The following is a 21623-nucleotide window of genomic DNA, read 5'->3' on the forward strand; positions in this document are numbered from 1 at the left end:
GTAACCGATTATTCGCATGCCATTTTGTATGAGGCACGATGTCTCCTTCGAACAGAAGTTTCAATGTTACATTTTTTACATCCTTTACACCTGGGTAATGAATAATTTTCTGGTACTGGAAGTTCTATTTTTGGTTTTAGCAGATTTCAAATAATGTCAAACCACATGAAATTGTGATGAAAAGCATATGAAAGAAAAGAATATAGTATATGCTGTACAGCTGGAACATCTACCCCACTACACTCCCCCACTGTAAAAATGCCCCACAGTGGGCCGGATCCGGAAAAAGGTGGACAAAAATAATATTTTTCGACTTTCTTGAAACTCGCTTAGACTATATAAGTTGTGTAGTAATATGTCTGGGGTATCACCTTTCATACTTACTTTTTGTAAAAAAATTGTTTGCTTAGATATATTGCGTCAGAGTAGCGCTAATTCTAATGGAAACTTGATTTTTCCGTTCTTTCAAAAATTACGTGTTTTAGATTTATTTTTGGCTTTACGCCGCCAATTATATTCGTAAACTAACTTTGCAATATAGTAATATAGGCATTGAACTGTCATAAAATATAGATTTCAACCTTTTAGAGATGTTGATAATTGCTCTAGAATTATCTGAAGAAGAGTAATTATTTTCGGAAAAATTCGCATAAATGTTGAATTATAAAAAAAGTGACGTCGACATTCGTGGATTCGGCTATTGAGGACAAAAAAGTACAGCAATATAAAGGAGTTAGTTAAGAAATCAGCAGCAAGTTTTTGCAATTTAGCGAATAACACCGATTTATGTTTCTAGCCGTGGTAGACGTGAGCGTCGACACGCTAGCATCAGCGCAGTGTGGGCACATGGTAAATTGTGTCTTCCAATGTTTCATGGGCCAGAATCACAAAAATAAGAAGATTAGCATTTTAAACATCATTTTATACTTTGTTATCATCCAAACTTTATCTATGTGTGGACCAAGAGAATAATTTCGGTCTTCGAGGTTAAGTGCAGTTGTGACGCTGGGAGAGGAGAAAAAATATTTTCTTCGATCGCATCTTAGAACTACTTCAATCGCGTTTTGGTAATCGTTTGAAGTAAATACAACAGGGTACATGCACTGGGAAAACCCACCACCGGCTTCCCTTTCTTTCAGTCCAAAGTGGCAAGAGACCCGTTACCCGAACGCGTGCCGAACCTTAGGGAAGTGGGAAGGGGTCCTTAGTCGGGATATTTTGTTATCTTAACTTGGCGCATTACCCAACTTGAGTTTATTGCTTTCCTAGGGGCGGTCTGACCTGCAAGTGAAGCTGCAAATGTTAATAGATGAGGTCCTTACCCTCCACCCGCCTCCTTTTCGAAGGGTTTTATTGCAGGTCCGCCGCTAGTATGAATTTTCGCACAAAATCCAAACATTTCACATTTCTCTTTACGAGTTCCAACCCTACCCCTACAAGTTATCCAGGGCAGTACCCACATTTCCATCGGTAAAGATTACTCCTCTTTTTAACCCCATCCAAATTTCGGTCGAAACATTTTAGTACCCTTCAGTTTCTCCTTTTCTGTCGATGTGAAACATACCCATCACTAATTGAGAAGTGCTATTTTGGCCACAGTTTGAGTGATTTACAGTGATCTCGCGAAGAAGTTATAGTGTTGTGATAACTAAAAAAATTGTGATTCAGTGATGTATTAGTTCCTTACAACCACAGAAATAAGGATTATTTAGCAGGTACATACGTTTCATTTATTTCCGTTTCTAGTTTCCGTTTTTTAAAATTGGTCTGAGACGAGGTACCGCAATAATTTTTCATATTTTCCCTTATATTTGGTACTTTTTTGGTACTAAGTTTTTAGAAAGAAGACTGTTGTATAGCTTTTTGCAAACCTGTGTCTTTATTGTTGATTATCAAAAATGTCTCGGACATTCACGTGGCGAGAACTGCACGAAAAAATGCTGGAGAAAAAAGAGAAAACCATGGATGCTCGAAAAAGGAATTTGAATGCATATCTAGAGAGTTGTTTCAGATTACTCGGAGATGAGGAGGCAAGACTTGAGCTTATTAATTTGTTGAACATGCAATTTTTTATTTCTACGAGAGAAGATGGTGGGCTAGTTCGCGATCAAACTTTTTTTTTTTTTTTTTTTTGGAGAGGAATGGCACTTGGTTGGACAAAATTGTTGATTTCCCTGATGTTGTATTTCGCAACCTTCCAAGCACCTCAGATTCGAATTTTCCTAGTATTCTAATGGTGACATGGGTCCCCTGGGATATTCTTGTTGTAGTCTTATTTTTAACAGGTACCTCCAATATAAGAAGGGTAGCTCGGATATAAGAAGCCGGGTAAAAAATTCACTGACGTCACTGCGCGCTCCAAAATGAGAAAAACGAAGTTGCTTGAAGTCAATTAATTTTCAGGTGTAGAAGAAGAGTTAATCTTTCAGTTCTCAACAATTTTGAGATATCTTTCTTGCGGATTTTTGATTGATCTAGTAACATTTTAAAAGTTCTGTATCGATACAGCGGAAAATTTTGTGAGACGTTATGGATGGTTTTACATGCCACCAACGGTGCACTAAGTATTGATACATTGAGTTGGCTCTTCTTCCTATTTGAAAACTGTCGGAGGAGGCCCAGGAATCTTGCAATAAAGATATTAGAGAATATCGCGAGCATCACGCGAGAAAAATATCTTGACTTCATAGGAATGAGGATATTTTCCGGAAACTGATCCTAACATCGGATCCTTTTGTAAGCCCATTAGGAACTGAACTGAACAAATGCCGGGGCCTTAAAGATCTTCCGCAGGAGGTTCGTGATCTCTTGATATTGCAAGAGTCTCAAAATTCTGCGAGCGAATGCGAAGAGGATTAGGATGGGTGAGATTAAGAAGAATCTGATGCTGAATAATCATAACACATAATTGTAAAGTTATTAGGCATTAATCATGCTTAGGTATATGAGAATTAAAGAGTCACCTAAATACTATTTTGACACTTACTTAATAATTACTTTTTAGTCTATACAGAAGAACCTCACGAAATCCGGAAATCGCACGTCTTTAACGTAAGTCAATTCACCCAACAGCCCTACTTTTGGCCGTTTTTTTGTTTATTGACTATTTTCAAAGACTATTAACTCATAATATATAACTAATTATAATTTATTTTCATATTTTTACATGATTACCGTTTGTCTATGCAGTCGGCGTTACAATTAGCCAGTTAATAAGTTAAAGTTCCACGAAATCGCCTAAAATAATGTTTTTTTCCCGCAAAAATAACTGCAGAAAAGAAAATAGCACGCCAAAGAACAAGTAGGGAGCAATTTTCAAAGACATCCAACGAAAATCTGATTTTTGTCCAACTTTTTCGCGATCCGGACCACTCTCTCCCGTGGGGTGTTCCATACTCCCCGACCCAGGTCATGAGCTCCCTCCCAAAATTCGATGCTGAATCCGCCCCAGCATCAGTAAAAATGTTGTTTTGTAGTTAATATATTTTCGTCTTTCTTGATAATGTTATTAGTATTGTGGGTAAACTCTTCTCGGCATTCCCACCGGATTAATTTATCCATGACGGCCAACGTCTCAAACTCCGACTCGGGGCTCATCCTCAGGGCTGAATGTTGTTTTATTTGTTAAACAATTGTTAAATTATTTGTCATTCAATTTGTTAAACGGAGATATAACGGTATGGATAAATTATTCCGGTGGGAATCCCGAGGAGAGTTCACCCACATTATTCGCCGGGAAAGCATCATATCACATTTCATTATTAGCATTATTTTTATTACACGTTTTTGTGAAGGTGAAAAATTAGGAAAACAATGAAGATGTAACTCTCACACATTAGTTTATTTATTTGTATTTTATTTCGTTGCCCTCATTTAGAGCCAAGAGTAAAAAGAGTTATTTACTTTCTTTGATTTTCTTTTTCTTATACTGGTGTTTGAGTGTATTACGACTGAAATTTATAATTTGCCATTCATTTAAGGTGATATATTGAACCTGACTTTGTTCATACCCCTTACTTTGTTTTCAGTGGATATGACCAAATGCTACGAACCCTATGGCTGCTTTTCAATAAGTTACCCATGGTCATCCCTGAGGAGACCAGTTACATTTTTTCCCGAAAGTCCCGACAAAGTGGATCCACAGTACTGTCTGTACACCCGGAGAAACCCAACGGAGTGTCATGTAAGTACAAAGCGAGTTACTATTTTACACAATTATAAATTGGTCGTCATGTTTTTCTTTAATTTTAGCTTCGAAATTTGCTAGAATAGATTTCACAGATTCCAAAGTTTATATTGGTTATTTTGGTTGATGATAAGGTGACTATCTTAATTTTATGGAATAGTCTTTGGAAAAGTGTCTTCAACTTGAACCCTTAATTTTCGCTGGCCATGGAAAATCTGTCATCGTCAATTTTCGAAACGATACTCTGCGAAAATTAAGTGTTGAAAGATGTTCTAGTGGTGTGTTCAAGGTGAAGACTCTTCCGCTTTGCTAGGTTTTATGATGCATTGTTTTTTATCACTCTGCCTACAATTTATACATTCTATTTAATAAGTGCGAAGAGTAATTGATGTTAGTAATGAAATGCTCATGCGTACCCTTGCTCTTATTTTTTATTATCATGTCAAAAATAAACTTTTCAATTTCAGAATCTTCGCTTGGGTGACCCTACCTCAATATTTCGTTCAAATTTGGTTGCAAAACACAAGACTTTCTTCATTTCCCATGGGTATTTGGAAACCGCCGCGAAACCTTGGGTCCAGGTGAGGTTACTTATGATGTTAATGAGAGACTGGAATGTTGACGACATTTGTGTGCGTGCTTTGTGTTCCGATAATGCATTCGGTGTTAATTTATCGAACGGTGTGGTTATTTTAAAATTGGATTTCGAATGTTGAGTACGGAAATCATAAGAGTCGATGTGAATATTTTCTCCGCCTCACAGAGGCTATTTCCACGTCATATCTATAAAACTCCTCAACGTATTCTTTTCTCTATTACCGACAGTGAGAGCTTTGAAAATGAAACCTTTGGAATATTTCATTTATATAAATATCATGTGAAACAGTGGCGTAACTATGGGGGAGGTAGGGGTTGGGTATCAGGGGGATAGATCCCCCCCAAAGACTCAGAGAAATAAATTTTTTTTAAAAACTATTGCCTGGTTTTGGCGTATAGTGATCGCATCGGCTGAAAGTTAAAGATCACTTATTAATATCGTGTCATCTTTTTTTTTTAAATTTTTAAACCTCCGTAACCTGATGTGGGGTCGCTCCCCCCAGCTACCCTCAAGCCCCCCAAAGCATATTCCTAGTTACGCCAAGGATGTGAAATATTTATGGCTCGAGTATTATCAATTTCCTACTAAAGGTAAAATCTATATCTGGATGCTTGCCCGAGTATTTTGGAGATATTCCTCCGTTAATTTATTTTTTGAATTTCTTACTTTCTTTTCAGAGAATGGTTGCCGAGCTTCTAAGGAAGTCTGATGTTAACGTGGTGACGGTAGATTGGGTCGGTGGATCGGGTCCACCTTACACCCAGGCCGTTAGCAACATCCGACTCGTTGGCGTGATGACCGCACACCTCATAAAATTAATGATGGTAAATCAAAATTTTCTGGTCGCCATTTCCATTGATTCACTTGTGGAGGTAATCTTATTTTTAAACTAATATCTTTCGCAATCCGTCCATTATATAGGAAGAAGCTGGTGTGAATCCAGTGAAAATACATCTTATCGGCCACAGCTTAGGTTCTCATGTGTCTGGCTACATTGGACTGCAAATGAAGGAGTTTGGTGCAAGGATTGGACGAATCACAGGTAATACAGATTTTTTGTTTCATTAAATGTCTCCTTTGTCGTCTTGGCATTAATTTTTTGCGACTACTCTATTGTTACCCATGGGCGGAGTTTAGAGTTTTATGTTGTGGGGCCAGTAATCCTGACTGGTGTTTAGGGTCTATGGAGTACCCCAAGTGAAACGGAGAGGTATTCGAGATCCTCCCCTGGAAAAGTTTTAACCCCTAAGTTATCTCCTGAAAATAGCAATTTAAGCACTGAGACTCAAATTTATTTTAAATATCAATGTTTTTTTCACTGTATTTGAATGCACAGGTTTCGTACTTTTTTTTGGCAAATTACCATTTAAATTGGGGGGACCAGGCTCCCCCTCGCCCTCCCGAAATCCATCCATGTTGCTACCTCTTCTGTATGCTATGCTGTCTATGACTTTGAAATTGGACCATGGAACTTTTACGCAAAATCGCTTATGGCGTACCTTTCGGGAAGTTTTTTTGTGAGTGCATTTAGAAAATGGCACCGAGTTACTTAAACCCGGGTCGGCTTTTATCAAACTAGTGTTCAGTATTATTAACTTTTTTTTTCAAAATAGCATAGCACCTCTAGCATTAGCGATAACATTTGTTCCGAGGCTATTTTAAGCTTTAAGATTCAGTGACTCTCGACCCAAAGGTTATTTAGTGGTGACATTGTCTATCAGACTTATCTCTGCGGCCCAACATCGCAGTATACTTTGTTAATTTTAATCAAGGCTGCCCTGATACGGGAAACATGAACTTTGAATGCGGCTTGTTTTTAGGAAGAAAGGTTTTTTGGTTATCTTTACGGATACTCGGTGGCTAAACATGACAGGGTTTAGATATTCTTGACTTCTTCACATATCTCCCCAACCCGGTTCCTTATGTCACATAAATTTTTCGGTCATCTATTTTCGTGATCGTCCATCAACTCGCCTCTCGGAAGGCGGCCTTACCATAGGCCATGTTTCCCGTTAAGTATTTCTTCTTGCTGTTTATCTACTTAATATCTCTTTCGTTTACATGAGCATTCATTTGTAGGTTTGCAAGTTCATTCACTCGTTCGCGATAACACTGCATTTGCAGCGCCAGATGCCGATAGCGAGGTGAAAGCGGGGTCAAGCATGCCTTCTGGGTTATCAATTAGGTCTCGTTTTACCTTGAGTGACCGTTAATAGAGAGGAAAAAAGAAGGAACGGTCCACGTGGACGGTGATGTTTCTCTTAACGGGTCTGTGACTCAAGTCGTATCGTCGGGGAATTGTGTTTATCGGAGACTGTGTGTGTGTTGTGATTGATGGTTCCGGGATCAGAGGAGGAGTGACCCAGGGGGTGGTGGTGGGTGGTCGGGGGTGGATTTTCACTGAGACCCCGACCGTTCCTCCCGTCCTGTTTGACGTCACGGGCTCGGGGAGGAAGGTCCACACGTCCTCGGGAGGCCGCGTATAGTGTATGTGCCTCCACCTCCGTCCGTCCGCTGGGCTTACCACGACTCTTCTCCGGGGCAGACTCTCCGCTTGTCTCGCGCCTTAAGATGTCGCCGGCGCTTATCGCGGGGGCGGTCGACGCCGCTCGCAAGCTGTCGCTTCGTCTTTTTTTTCTGCTGTCTCCTTTTTCCTCCACTTTGCGTCCGTGCGTGATAAATTGCTTTTGTTTGCCTCCGTCTCACTAGGCAGGAAGTCGGCTGCTGAGAATTACTTGGTACTTAATTGGTGTGGGTGCATTTGGGGAGCGTTTCCTCAAAAGCACTTCACCCTTGATGAGTCTTTTCGTATTGCATCCTTTTTTCACGTCTAATTAGTGCTTTTTGACTTGCTTTATCATCTTGAACTATTCAAGGCATACCGTAGCTCTTAACCAGCATTTACCTGTATTTGTAGTATACTAATAATTTTTCTTTTTGGAAAAATGAGGGAAATTGTCAAATTTGGGGAACAGGAAAATGTTAACAAGGGTCTTTTTTATGGTCCCTAATTTTTTTAAAACGAAAAAAGGTACAAAACGAGTGATACGTAATGGAAAATGACCGTTCGAGCGGAATTTTGATTCGCCCTCTTGAATAATATACTAAATATAGTACATATTTGTGATGGCAGCGTTTGGATTGACTAAGGTATATAAGCGTTTTATTTTAGTGTCAGATAGCCCATTCCCAAAATAATTCTTATCTATGGATGGTGAGTGCAAACTGAAAGAATGTTCTGTTAAAGGCGCTTTTTATATTTTTATTTTTTCATGATTGGCCTAAATATATGATTATTATATTTTTAACTAGTCAATAGTTTTTCCTTTATTTCTCTATAAAAAGTTTCTGGCATATCTCGAGAAATGTAAATCGAAACCTCGGGCATAATTGGTGTGAAAATATAATTGTTTTATCGAAAAAGAATAGGGTTCAAATTTTTGCAAAGGCATCTAAGGTATGGAAGTAGGTTAAAAAACTCATGACTTATGAATTCCTAATATTTGTACAAGAGATATGTCAGTGAATTTAACGATTTTGAAACTCAGGGAAATGGAAAGTTGCATTTCTCTGTATGGAGAGTTATACATGGCTGAAGTTTCCAAATCTATGTTTCTATTCTACATGGCTGAAGTTTCCAAAATGTTGAGAAACTATCTTTCGAGAACTAAGAGGATTCACAAAAATCTCAACAGCCTCGCTTCTGGCTAAGATTCGGGGAAATATTGTTTTGTATTACGTTTTACTACGAACTAAATCCAGGGAATATTGTTACTACTAATAATTATGTCTCTCCAAGCTTCATTCCATATCTTTCTTATATCTATTGCGCAGTATTTGCTTTCACTTACTTTTTTTCAACTGCATACTTCAAGCCGAATGGAATATTCAGAAAGAGCACAAGAAGCACTCACCAGTGACTTGCTTATAAAGTCCGTACAGTCAACCAATGTAGAGCGTGTCGTAGGAGTATATGACCTTATTCCGCTTGCGGAACAATGTTATTCAGAATATTCCTCGTGGAATGATTTTGCCCGGTGGAAAAGGCAAGACATGAAAAATCATCGCTTCAATTTCAGTAATTTGAATGAAGAAAGGCACATAAAATAATCCTTAAAATCTCGTGATGCATATATTTTGACGAAACAACATTGTAATTTAAAGTAAAACCTTCTCACATGCCTTCGCTTATTGTATTAGTTTGTTTTTTACGATTAGCATAAAATAGCGAGAGAGAGTAGCGTAAAATTCTTCGAATTATGTTGTTAATTTCCCTAACCTTACATAGCATGAAAAATTTCGCAAAGAGGGGTTTTCTGTCATCAGTATTCGGGAAAAAAGACTACATGAATGAGCTCTCAAAAGGGGAGGCATTAAACTTCTAAAACGTAACCTTTTTTCCCATAACATGCCGATTGAAAAATAAAAAAAAGATAACATTCCATAATTCTACGTCATTTATTTTTACTACCTCAGACAATCTAGGAAAATTCATGCAGATCAATGATAAGTCATTTTTCCGTGGCAACAGAATGCAGCCGTGCCTCTTTTCATGATTGGATTTATCTTGACGGTCGGATAAATAAACGATAAAACGTGCGCGTCTGGAGTTGGATCAAAATATGCTGATCGTCAGCTGCGAGAAAGCGCTGAAGGAGAGGCATTAGACATAAACTGCTCACTCAGATTTTACAGCGGAAACAAAGCCATAATCTCACCCTTCCCACGCACACATAGACGATACATTTCTGCTGAATACGAATTTTTGGCAGCAATTTTCGAGGACAGACAGACCTCTCTGATTGTGAACACATCAGAAGATCGGGTGAAATTGGGCCTCGAGCCGAATTTTCTTTAAGTGCCAGCACGTTCCGCCCAGTGTGAAATATTTATTACCTTCCAATTCTACCTCAACAAACTTCATTCTCGAGATGTGGTTATATTTAAGCGCAACATTTGAGGTTAATATAAAAAAAAACTCAAATTAATCTCCAGTCGAGCTTTGAACCCATAGCCATTCGCTTAAATAAATTGCAACAACTTTAAAGTGTATTTATAAATTTGTAACGGAAGAACTGAAATTTGAGCAGTGCCGTCGGCGAAAATTGTCCATTACAAAATATATACGTAAAGTGATAATTAAATCGTTACGTGCATACGTAATACGGCAAGTGTACTATTATCTGCCTCAAAAATGTGACCGTGAGGTTGAGAGTTTAAAGTCACTTATGCAGTTATCTTTTCCAGAATTACCTAATTTGGAATTACGAGTTTGCAATGCTTAAATTTAATCTTAGAGAAGAATAAATAATAATAAATAAATAATACTTAATCGGGATGTTAACAGTAAGCAGCAATACTTCTCATGAGTTTCATTAACCATGCAGTACAAAATGTAAATTTTTGAACTGTCAGGGAAATTACGTTTCCTAAAATAGTAATTCCACCATTAGCCTTACCTTTGCAGTGTTACCACGGCCTGAGATATAAGCATCGTCCCAAGGACTGCATCAAAAATACATCTCAATATCACTTGTATTATTAAAAAGCATCTGAAAGTATTAGTAATAAATTAAAAAGTGGCTCTAATTAAAATAACAAGCGTTAACTATTATTACTCAAAAACTGGCATTTGAATTCCGAAACCAGAGCGTCCAAATTATCCGCAAACTTATCCAGAACTTTCAACCGTCGCAATGTAACTTTTGCCTCAAGACATTTCCAGCAAGGATTCCATAAGAATAAGTCTATGAAACATAATAGATAGACGATTGAGCGGAAAGTAGTCAGCGCAATGATAACATTTTAGTAGCGCGCAGATTATATCTGTCCCCTACCGCGGTAGCTGCGATGATTCAACAGCCTGGAGTCAATGAATCTTTGGGTGAATCGAAGAAGCAGGGAATGGAGAAAGAGAGAGAATCCTTATCACACGACAGCCTCATTTCCACGTGCACTTGTACCAAGTCTCGCAGAACTTAATGGAAAGTCACGCCACGGGTGACGTTGCAGAGTAAATAAATTTCCGCTCTGTTTGATTTGTGATAAGTGCTACAAGAGCGAAGAGGCAACACATTCAGCAGGCCCCCGCAGAGAGTAATACAAAGATGATCTGAGTTTCTTGTGATACAGGCAAGCCCATCTGATATTAGAAGATATTAGTATGCAAATGAACGACAATTGAAACCAAATCGAGTGCCGTTACTATTCCTAATCGATGTTTTGTAATCCGGTGGTTCGTTCGTGTCTTGAACGTCGTCTCTTCTGCTAGAATGGTCTTCGTCGAACTTCGACCGCTTTCCAAGCAGATTAGCCAAGGTTCAATGCCCAAAAGTCGATAGCTTCTGAAGACGGGAACGATTAGCTGTCGTAAATTACCGAGTGCGTATGATTTCAAGGGAAGAAGCTGATTGCGGGGGAGGATAATTCGGAGTGAAAGATGGCTTGTCACGCTGTTGACTTCAGCGAGTGCGATTGCATCCATTTGTTTACTCACACTCTGAAATATTTGCGACCTTGTTGGGACGAGTCGTTATTTTTACTTTCATTCACAGCAGAAGCCTTTCCACAGGATAAGTATTCGGGGAGAAATAAATGCCAAAATCGAATCAAATGGAAATAAAATAACCGATAATAGTGATGACACCACTAAATAAAATATAAATATCGGCACTGGATACTCTATTCCCGTGAAACTTGCATTGTAATTGCAATATTTGAACAAGAAATAGCAAGATCACTACAGACAGCATAGACCTCTTCCTCGTAGTTAGAGCTGATTCCTGTATTGCTTCAGCAGAAGTATAATTTACCGGAAATTAGGAATGAGTTTCCCCCAAACTTGTAAAACTCAAACCCGATATAACAACCTACCACCCTCCCAGAGTTGGCGAGAAAAATATGACAAAACTCAACAACGTCAAAAACCCAAGTCTCCAAAGAGTTAGCTTTCAGCCTAATTATGTCAAAAAAAGTATTAATCAAATTTAGACCTACGAGTAAACATCTACTTCTACAGATAGGTACATGAGTATTCATCCTTAAGGCTTGGGGTACCGATAATGCCAGTCACAAGACTTAGAGCGACCCATGAGAGCCATTATGAAGAGACATTTCGAGTCTATCATACCAACTCATCACAGTGTAAGCCCTGTCCTATCTGCAGTCTCTATTTATTCGGTACCTCCCCTCTCCCACTCCACGGACGAAAATACACAGAAGATAGGGGGCCAAGAGAATGGACACTCCAATTCGCAATCACTCTTGGTGACAAGAGGTCGAATTTCACTTGGAACGATCAGAGTCCTCTCTGAAGGAGGCTATTGTCGCTACGGCTGCTCTAAGGTCGTTCAAGCGAACTATCGGAAAACTTTAGGAGACAATGAGTCAGACGGAGACAAACGTCCCCAAAATATCTATGCAATTAAATTTACAAACATTTACGCAAATATTATAGTGCTGAATCAAATGCTCATAATGCAATTGAACTACGTGTATGTATCGAGAACTTAATATAAGGCGATGAAAACTTCTGTAATGCGAAAAAAAATTAGTCAATTTTGGTGCATCGGCAGAAAAATTTCATCATCGACATCGCGGAAAAGGAGCACATAAAAACTTTCATTTGAAACAATCAAGGGAATAAAAGTAGCTCTTTGATGCTTTCGCCATCATTAGTGGTGCAGGCAGTGGCGTAGCCAGGAATTTTGTTCGGGGGGGGGGGGGGGGTTCCAAAACCAGGGGGACAAATTTTTGAAAAACAGGGTACTAAGTGAAGGGTTTTAAACTAATTTCAACACTTTTCATAATCGAAAAAACTGTATTTGTAACAGGAATATTTTGCAAATTCATGATTTTTCAATTTTTTGTTTTCTTTTATGAAGGAAAATAATTGTGTTTTAATATTTATGGGGGGGGGGGGGGGTCCGGACCCACCCTGGCTACGCCACTGGGTGCAGGGTGAACAAACACATTCTGCTTGTCACCACTTACGGACGGGCAGCAATAAGCTTCGCAAAATAATTTGCTCTTACGCATCCAAAGATTGCTTTAACAGCACTCTGCTCAAATATCCAATCACCTTATCGTTTCAAACTTACGAAGTCCTTCTCTTCCACATACTTCAGCTCCTGTATATTGATATATTTTATCCGGGGCCTTCCTTTGTTGTTCTTGCCATCAACTCGTCTTAAAAGACTTACAACGAAAACTTAGCCGAGATAAAGTGATAATAATGAAAACATATGATCGTATACTGAGAGCTTACATGTAATGAAAATGCATGAAAGTGTACCCACAATGTGGACGACCCACGATTTTTATCGTACTTTGCAGGCCACACTACTTATGGACGTGTGACAAAAACATTTATGCAACCTGAAGAAGGGCAAGGGACCGCCCCGAATGAGTTACATAGGACAGGTTATAAAGGATGTAAAAGAGAAGAAATATGTAGCTATGAAAAGATTAGCGGATAGGAGAGAGGAATGGAGAGCTGCGTCAAACCAATCCTAGGATTATTGACTGATGATGATGATGACGATTGCAAGCTGAACGATGCAGTAGTTTACCAAAAAAGTACACGCATATCTTTCCCTAGAATGCTATTTGTTTATAACATAAAATTAGCAGTTGTTGTCCTCAAATATCCGCTTAGTGTGTCGAGTGAAGGTTTTTATATGGAAATTATATATTAGCCATTCACATGCTCTAGTACATACACACATTATCGAGCGTGAAATATTATTTACAAACAAGCTGCACAAGTGAGAATTTTGGAAAATGTAATGTTCAATCCACGAAGTTATAAGCCTACCGCGATCATAAACCGATCACCGTTTCGAGGTGAGAAGGTAGCAGTGATATCTTTTCTAAGCTTAGGACCATCTGAACTCTTGAATAATTATATTTTGAAAACAAATAAAGATTCAAATTAATAATTTTCAGAATTCCAATTAACTACGTTAAGTGTTTAAGAACAGAATTGGATATAAAATATAGATAATAATATTTCCAGGAGACCTTAAGACAAAGAATAGTCAGTTGGCCTCCCGCCTCTGAAATGAAAACGACCTTTGAAACTAAAGCCAGATGATAAATACTCGACGTGGAAAAGTACTAAGTCTCATGTTTTAGCAATCGGCACGTTTTCTAACTGTAAGTCATATTCTCCTACGGCACGCTCTACATTGGTTGACTGTACGGACTTTATAAGCAAGTTACTGGTGAGTGCTTCTTGTGCTCTTCCTGAATATTCCATTCGGCTTGAAGTATGCTGTTGCAAAAAAGTAAGTGAAAGCAAATACTGCGCAATAGATATAAGAAAGATATGGACTGAAGCTTGGAGAGACATAATAATTAGTAATAACAATATTCCCTGGATCACACGCTCTGAGTGTTCCCAGCCTGTCTGATGAGCAGTAGTAAGAAGAAAGACGTGATTGAGTCGAAACATTTACAGAGCTCTTGTGGAGCCTGTTTGTTAGATGCCGATTTTGCTATTGGTTATTTTTTTCACATATTTTCGTGGTTTTATTTGGATTTCAATATTCTTTACATTAATTTGCCAAATAAATATACATGTATATAAAGGCATTGATTAATTTTTATATGGACCCCTAATGTGAAGTAAGAGGGGTGTTGGGACAGCGGTTTTTCCGCTATTGTTGTTGCTAAAATGAATTGAAAAATATAACAGAGGTGTCTCAGGGAAAGGAAATATTAACTGCCTTATCTATTCGTATTATTTGACTGAAAGGTCTAAAATTTAAATTATTACGTGTTCCTAAGTATTGTAATCGAGTTTTAAGCGATGGATGGATGCATTTTCCTTGAGGAGCTTTTCAAAATTGTCTTGAATTTATATTGTCTCTCGGGCGTCTTTTGTAACACAAATTCTTAAAATTATAATACGAGTACAAATACAGAATTTGTACTGCAAACATTCAATTAGGCAAATTAAAATTTTTAATTATGAGTGAAAACATGCGGAGGATAATGTTTTGGGGTGCATATTATATAAATGAATAATTGTTACTAAGTCTCCTTAATCTCTTAATTAATTTAGAAACTAATTAATATATTGAATAAATTTGCTTATAAATAAAATGAGGGCCGTAATTTTTTCCTTCTCTTTCCATATTTCAAATATATGACTCTGGGATATTTATAGTATAGGTGAATGCAGTGTTAGTTATTATTTATTGTCTATTTGAAATGATGGAAGGCAATTCGCTGTAGTATTTTGAAAGAAAAACAATGCACGAGTACTCTTTTGAGGAAACCGACTTTGATGGTCACATACCGTACGATTTCTATTTTTTATTTTCCTTGCAGGTGTCAATAGGGTTGAGCACCTATTTACACACATGTGGGTGAAGTATTTGGATAGAAGCTAGTAAGCACCTGATTATTTATGCTTACAAATTGAATGGATTATTTAATCATTGAGAGTTATTGCTCCAGAACTGATACGTATATTCCGATCTATTGGTAGATTTTCTCAATATCTCGTCCAATGGATTGTCGTATCTGGGTTACGAATTTGTTCCACTTCATCTAGAAACTAAATAAATCCCTTCGTTGTGGATCTGTATTGCTTACAGGACATCCTTAAGCGAATTTTTCCCATCGATGTTATAAGGGATTTTTCGCGAAGGATGCAGACATCTGCCACCCCTCTGATTCACACATTTGGCTTAACGGAGTATGCAGATCTGGTCGATTTCTCCGCCAATTTGTTTGAGAGGATCCGCATGAATGGAAGGTCGGTTAAGAGTTGAAGGTTGTAAGACGTCGATTTTTCGTTTCTCTTGGAGGACGTTAGCACTCCGTCTTTATCCTTGAGAAGCGGCCAAAACAAGGCGTAGTACCGACGTACTCAACGCGATTGAAAAAGAAAACAATTGATTGGCAGCGATAGATGAGACGCCATTCACATTTCTTGCGACGCACGCTTTTAAATGGCCTAGCGGGGCAAAGGTATTTCCGAACTTGACCCGCTCAATGATAATGCCCGAAAAATGACGTTCTGTTGATTCCATCTGCGTCTTAGTTAGATTGCCCTCAAACCATGCAAGCATACTTTGACGCAGTGAAGACCGGTGAGGTTGAATAGGAAAATTTCACTGACACATCTTGGTCATTGCTTACGTATGTTAGAGATAAATTTTCCCCTCTAGGAATTTAGCTTCTGAAACTAGTGTTGCTCTTGCCGTAGAAAAGGAAAACAATTTAATTACGGGCTAAATAATGACAGTTTTCAGTTGTAAATATTTTTTAATACACTGAACATATGTTACTCTGTTTAAGTGTGTAACGTGAAAGTAATAAAAAGAAACTGGGTTCTGGAAATTGGGAAACTGGCTGATCGTTGAGATACGCGAAAAATACTTCCCATTGAACTTAATTCGTGATCTTATGGATTGGTGTTAATTAAAAAAATGTGCGCTATTTATTTGCATGACATTTTCATCGTATTAAAAGAATTTTAGCTGTAAAATTTAATAATTTGTGAATCATGAGAGTGTTATTTGCCATTAAAAGTATTAACAAGCGCGCCTCCGCTATCAAATCGCCGCAAATTGCATCGTAGCATGGTAGAAAGATATCAGTAGAATTTTAAACTACGCAGTGTTTTAAATATGTTAAATGTGTGATAAATTATCTATTTAAATAATTTTTGATGAAGTTGAGCGAATTAAATTTTTTCCGAGCGGCTGCGTACCCTGATGTGAAAATTTCATCTTGGTTCATTTTTCTTTACAGCAAACTCGTACGTTGCTGGCTATTCTTTCAATCAAGTTTATCCATTTGGCGAGTGATATTATTCAATTTAATTTAGTCATCCCTAAATATCGTCAATTTCTTAAAACATGATCAATTTACCATGTCAAGGAAATACCTTAACCTTGGCAAATGAATCATACTTTGCGCTTTACTCTCAGCTTTATATACATGCTGATCGATTTCGACGACAAAGTCATTTTCAATGGGAACTAACTCCTGTGATTGGCTCCCTCTTGTCGTTAAAATCCACCTGATATATGCAAAGGTGTGTGGAAGGTGGAAAGTTTGTTTCTTTTACCATGTTTAATCTTCATAATATCCACGTAGAATCGTCGTCATCTATTAATTTTACACAAAATACATTTTAATTACTGGAGTGGCCAATATTTATTGTACAGGTGAATGATTATATGTTGAAGTTAGACTAAATTAGAGGAAGAACCTATTACCGAATTTGTTACTTATCGCATTTACCTTACTTCATTTAATATCACTTTCACGACCCCGAATTGAATCTTAATCCCTCGAATGCGCCTTTATAATTCGTGAGATACTCGATTTCGTGACGTATAACTGACGATGTGTCACAACATCCAATTCGTTCTGACGCAAGATTCGGAGGTGGTGGTGTTTGAGAGGATAGTGTGAACTCATAAACTAATTATATATTCGCTAATTTTATCACAACTTCGAAATTTGGCCAACTTGTGTTACTTCCATCGCGTCTTGTCGCTTCATCTGCATGCTTTCCAAGTCGCGCTTGCTCTTTCGTCCCCTCATGCCATGCTCCTTGCTTCTTCTGGCGTCCTATGATTGCACCCCTGGAAAAATGCACCCTTAGATGAAAAATCACAATTCTTGTATCAGACTGTGAGATTTTTTGCATGGCTCTCTCTTTATTACGCGTAATTTTAGGCTTGTAAATTAACTAAAATTGTTAAATCACCTGTTGAAAAAATTGCACGTCTTTTCATTATTATGAATGGACTGCTATTTTGATACTAATTTCATTGAGTAGAGCTACACGAATTGTGATGTAGAATTGAAATGGAATAGTTAATAATAGACAAAACAGTCAAATGAATTTTGATGGATCGTCAATATTGGTAGTAAAAATTGGTGTTTTTATCTCTTTTGTAATTTTATTTGTATCCTCATCTTTTCAGGTATGGACCCTGCTGATCCTCAGTTCGACGGAACGGATCCCATGGTGAGGTTAGATCCGACAGATGCCATATTTGTTGACATTATACACACCGACACAAGACCGTTTGTCAGTGGAGGTAGGTGCTGCGTCTATTGAGTATTTCATTCTCTAATTGGTTTGTCTACATTTTTACAACCCAGCCGTTTTTCTTCCCCTAGGGTTCGGTCTGGCTGCTCCAATCGGACATTTCGACGTTTATCCAAATGGAGGAGAGTACCAGCCTGGCTGCAACATAGCACTCATGACGTCCAAAGATGATGAAACTTTTTGGAGAGGTGGGTGGATTATTTCGTAATTACTGCCACGAATAAACATGCAATCCATCCCGGTAAACATTTAATAACTTTGTTGTTGAAAGACTTTTGGGATGTATCTGTCACTGCTTGGATGGCCGAGTACGTTTCCCGACCAATGCTTCTTCCAAGCAGGCCTGAAAAAGCGACTGTCATCGGTGGGAAAACGTTGACCATCCGAAAGTGACGCAGAGACACATCCCAAAAGTTTTTTTGTTCCCTATAATGAAGATCACCCGCGAAATTTTCAACGAAGAAAAACAGTGCATCGTCAATAACCCATTTGGAATTACAATTTTGAACCGAAATTTGTGCGTCACTCGAATTGAGAAATAAAAATTTATGCAACTACCGAGATTAAATTGAACATGGAGTTGACTTGGTTCATCAAATGAGTCCCAAGTAATAGTAGAGGAGTTTTTTTTGTATCTCATAATAATTCAGTGCTGGTGATTTACAATAAAAAATTAAAAAAAACAAAAAAATATTAAAAAATGAGCTATAATTTTTTAAAATCATCTTTAAATATTGCGGTTTATATGCATATACTTGGCTATGCTATGCGGTAACCATTTTTTTGAATTAACGAGTTATCATACACGAGATTTTATTTAATTTTTATCCGCTATTAATGCATTTGAGACTTTTCAAATTGTTACCTTTATGAATTACTTTTTGACTGGTGATTTCTATCGCTCATGTATCTATATGTTGTCTATGTTGTTTCCAAATGCAGGATTGAAGCGCTACATTGGCTGCAACCACATTAGAAGCTACGAGTACTTCACTGAGTCGATCAATTCGGAGTGCCCGTTTGCTGCGGTGGAGTGCTCCTCGTATGAGGATTTCCTCGCCGGGAAGTGCTTCTCGTGCATCCCACATGGCATCCACCCTGGTGAGTCACAGTCTTTAGTTTTCTCCGTAATTCCGCGTGAGAAATATATACATGAAGTGCTATCTAAAGTGTCTTGTAAATCAAGGTAAAACGCCACTCTGCGTTTCTGATAGTTAAATAAATCGAGAGCGAGTGCCTTGTTTTAAAATTAATGCAAATTCACTTGAGGATATAAGCGCTTCATGACGTAAGAAAAGGTTGGATGTTTGTTACAATAAGTTATTGGCATCATTTTCTGGTTTGAGTATTTTGAATGGTGCTATCAAGCTATTGAATATCATCCTAGAAACTTTATTAGTTTGGTCGTAAAAAGTCTCCCTATTTTTCCATTGGTGATGTAGTAGTAGAACATCTTACTACTGTGGACGCTGTGGACCATCATTCGTAGGCACTATGAGACTATTCCCTGCGAATCCCACCAAAATCCATTTCACTACTAGATATATTTTCTTCCGGCCACAAACTCTAGTTGAAATTGCTCTGTCCATCCTCCTGGAACTATTGCCTGTAGACTTCCGGCCGTTTTCCTCAATTTTGTGATATCCGAGTTAGTAATTATCCTCGCTTTTGTCAATGTTTTGATCGCTATGATTAACCGCAATCAAGCCTATGCAGCGTAGTAATAAAGGGTGATAATAGAATTTCCGGAGGTATTATTAACTTTATGGTCTACTAGGGATTTTTCCGGAGGTTATTTCGTACTTGAGCTTCTCATTTGTAGTTTTGATGACCGGGATGTCCTTGGCCACGTATATAATGGCGCGTCTTGATAACATGAAATAGAGTATTTTTATAGCAACATTTCGACAAAGTTTTTATACATAATTTAAAAAAATAGGGAAACTTTTACGACCAAACTAATAAAGTTTTTAGGATGATGTTCGATAGCTTGATAGTACCATTCAAAATACTCAAACCAGTTTTCTTACATGACACATCAATCCTCTTTTTCGACTAATTAGGTGCTGAAGAATAAATTAGGTAAGGTATAGAACATTAAAATGTTCATCATGGATATACTGTTTTTGTCTTTACTCCAAAATAAAAGTGATAGAAACCAAGTGTATTGGAAACGGACGAAGGATAAGGTGTTGGCTGTGGCATTTCGAAAAATATTTATTTAAATAATAATATATTTCAAAATCTAATGTATAATACTCACATAAATAGGTCTCTTTTTTGTATTCAGTGTCATTTCCATGTGTTCGTGAAGCAATCGGAAATTACTAGCATATTTACGCAAACAATAACTTTAGCTAATTGAGTGCACTGTAAAGTTGAGTGCTCGTCTTATTTAATTATCTTACTGTGTGAATCGCTTTTATTTCTCCAGACATGTCCACCAACTTTGCCCGCCTCAAAGACGACGGCAACCACAACAAGACATTCTGCACGCAGATGGGATTCCACGCCGCCGATGCTTACCTCGTAGGCGATGTACCCACCACGCCGCCCAAGACGCACGCCAAATTCTACCTCATAACGGGAGATAAGCACCCTTTTTGCAGTAAGTCTATTTCTTTTCTGCCCTAGAGTGAATCATGCAGTTCTTTATAGTAATTAAGGCTTTCCATTCCTTTGGCGTTGCTATGATCATTAGCTATTTAATGCGGATAAAATCGTTTCATGCTTGATTTTGTGGAAGTTCGATATATACATGATAAAAACACAAATGTTTATTTCCACACACACATCCAAAACATGGTTGGTGAAACTGCCGGCCATGATTTCAACATATAATGTAATTTTCAAGGTACCTATCTGAAAATGACACGATATGTTGAAACCATGGTCGGTACTTGAATTTTGCATTAAAGTGTGGAAATTACCATTGTGTTATTATCATGGAGCTCTTTAATCTTTTACTGGCTGATCTTTTAGAGCGGCGGTTCCCCTACATTTTTTCTCCCGTACCCCGCTGTATGTATATACCTAAGTAACTAATATTGTACCCCCAAAAGTGTAACGTGCACATTTTATTACATAATTTCACTACGGGTTGGTGAAACTTTTAGATATAAATAATATAATAAATATAAAGTTTGTTTTAAATATCCCGTATACTATGTATACATATTTCCTGGTTATGAGATACATAGTTCCAGGCGTCCGCAATTACCGATTATTTTCGGCGTACTCCCGACTGTTACGTCGCGTACCCCTAAGGGGTACGCTTACCACCTGACGTGAACCGTTGTTTTAGTCATTTTTAATTCATAATTTTTGATCAGTATGACGTATTTATTCTCAACCTGAAAACAGTGGCTCTCAATTTCGTGGCCATGTGTCCTATTCACTAAAGTATATCCAAGAATCGCCAGAATTTATCTCTCGTATAAAATTCTTGCAAACTGGACCTAAATATATCTGTCCACGAATGATTAAACAGACATGTCACTAAATATTCATTGTCATTTTACTGTTATCTGGGCAATTACTTGAAGAAAACGAGGAAAAATGTGTTGGTTATATTTTTCTCTTTCGATCCTCGTTCACAAAATACGACGTCAGCGAAGAATTAGCAGACATCAATGACAATATCATCTTTCCAACTGAAAACATGCTGTGCGGCAAGCTGATCGCAGTGTGACCGCATCGTGGGCAAGATATTCGCACGTGCTTGCCCCGACGCTCTGTTTCGCACACTACCGTCCAAT

General features: G+C 37.9%; 1 protein-coding gene across 2 annotated transcripts in view; it reads left to right on the forward strand.

Moving 5' to 3' along the window:
* The window catches only part of LOC124160750 (pancreatic triacylglycerol lipase-like), a 36520-nt gene that overhangs the window by 2522 nt on the left and 12375 nt on the right, over positions 1-21623 (forward strand). The window contains exons 2-9 of one of the 2 annotated variants that reach the window (XM_046536764.1): positions 4029-4183; positions 4654-4767; positions 5462-5608; positions 5706-5826; positions 17738-17854; positions 17937-18053; positions 18808-18966; positions 20300-20473. In XM_046536764.1, coding sequence (XP_046392720.1) covers positions 4029-4183; positions 4654-4767; positions 5462-5608; positions 5706-5826; positions 17738-17854; positions 17937-18053; positions 18808-18966; positions 20300-20473 — 1104 coding nt within the window. The remainder of the gene's footprint in view (positions 1-4028; positions 4184-4653; positions 4768-5461; positions 5609-5705; positions 5827-17737; positions 17855-17936; positions 18054-18807; positions 18967-20299; positions 20474-21623) is intronic. The other variant, XM_046536771.1, reaches the window with a different exon arrangement.

This window comes from Ischnura elegans, chromosome 1, assembly GCF_921293095.1.
Source record: "Ischnura elegans chromosome 1, ioIscEleg1.1, whole genome shotgun sequence".
In the NCBI taxonomy this organism is placed as follows: Eukaryota; Metazoa; Arthropoda; class Insecta; order Odonata; family Coenagrionidae; genus Ischnura; species Ischnura elegans.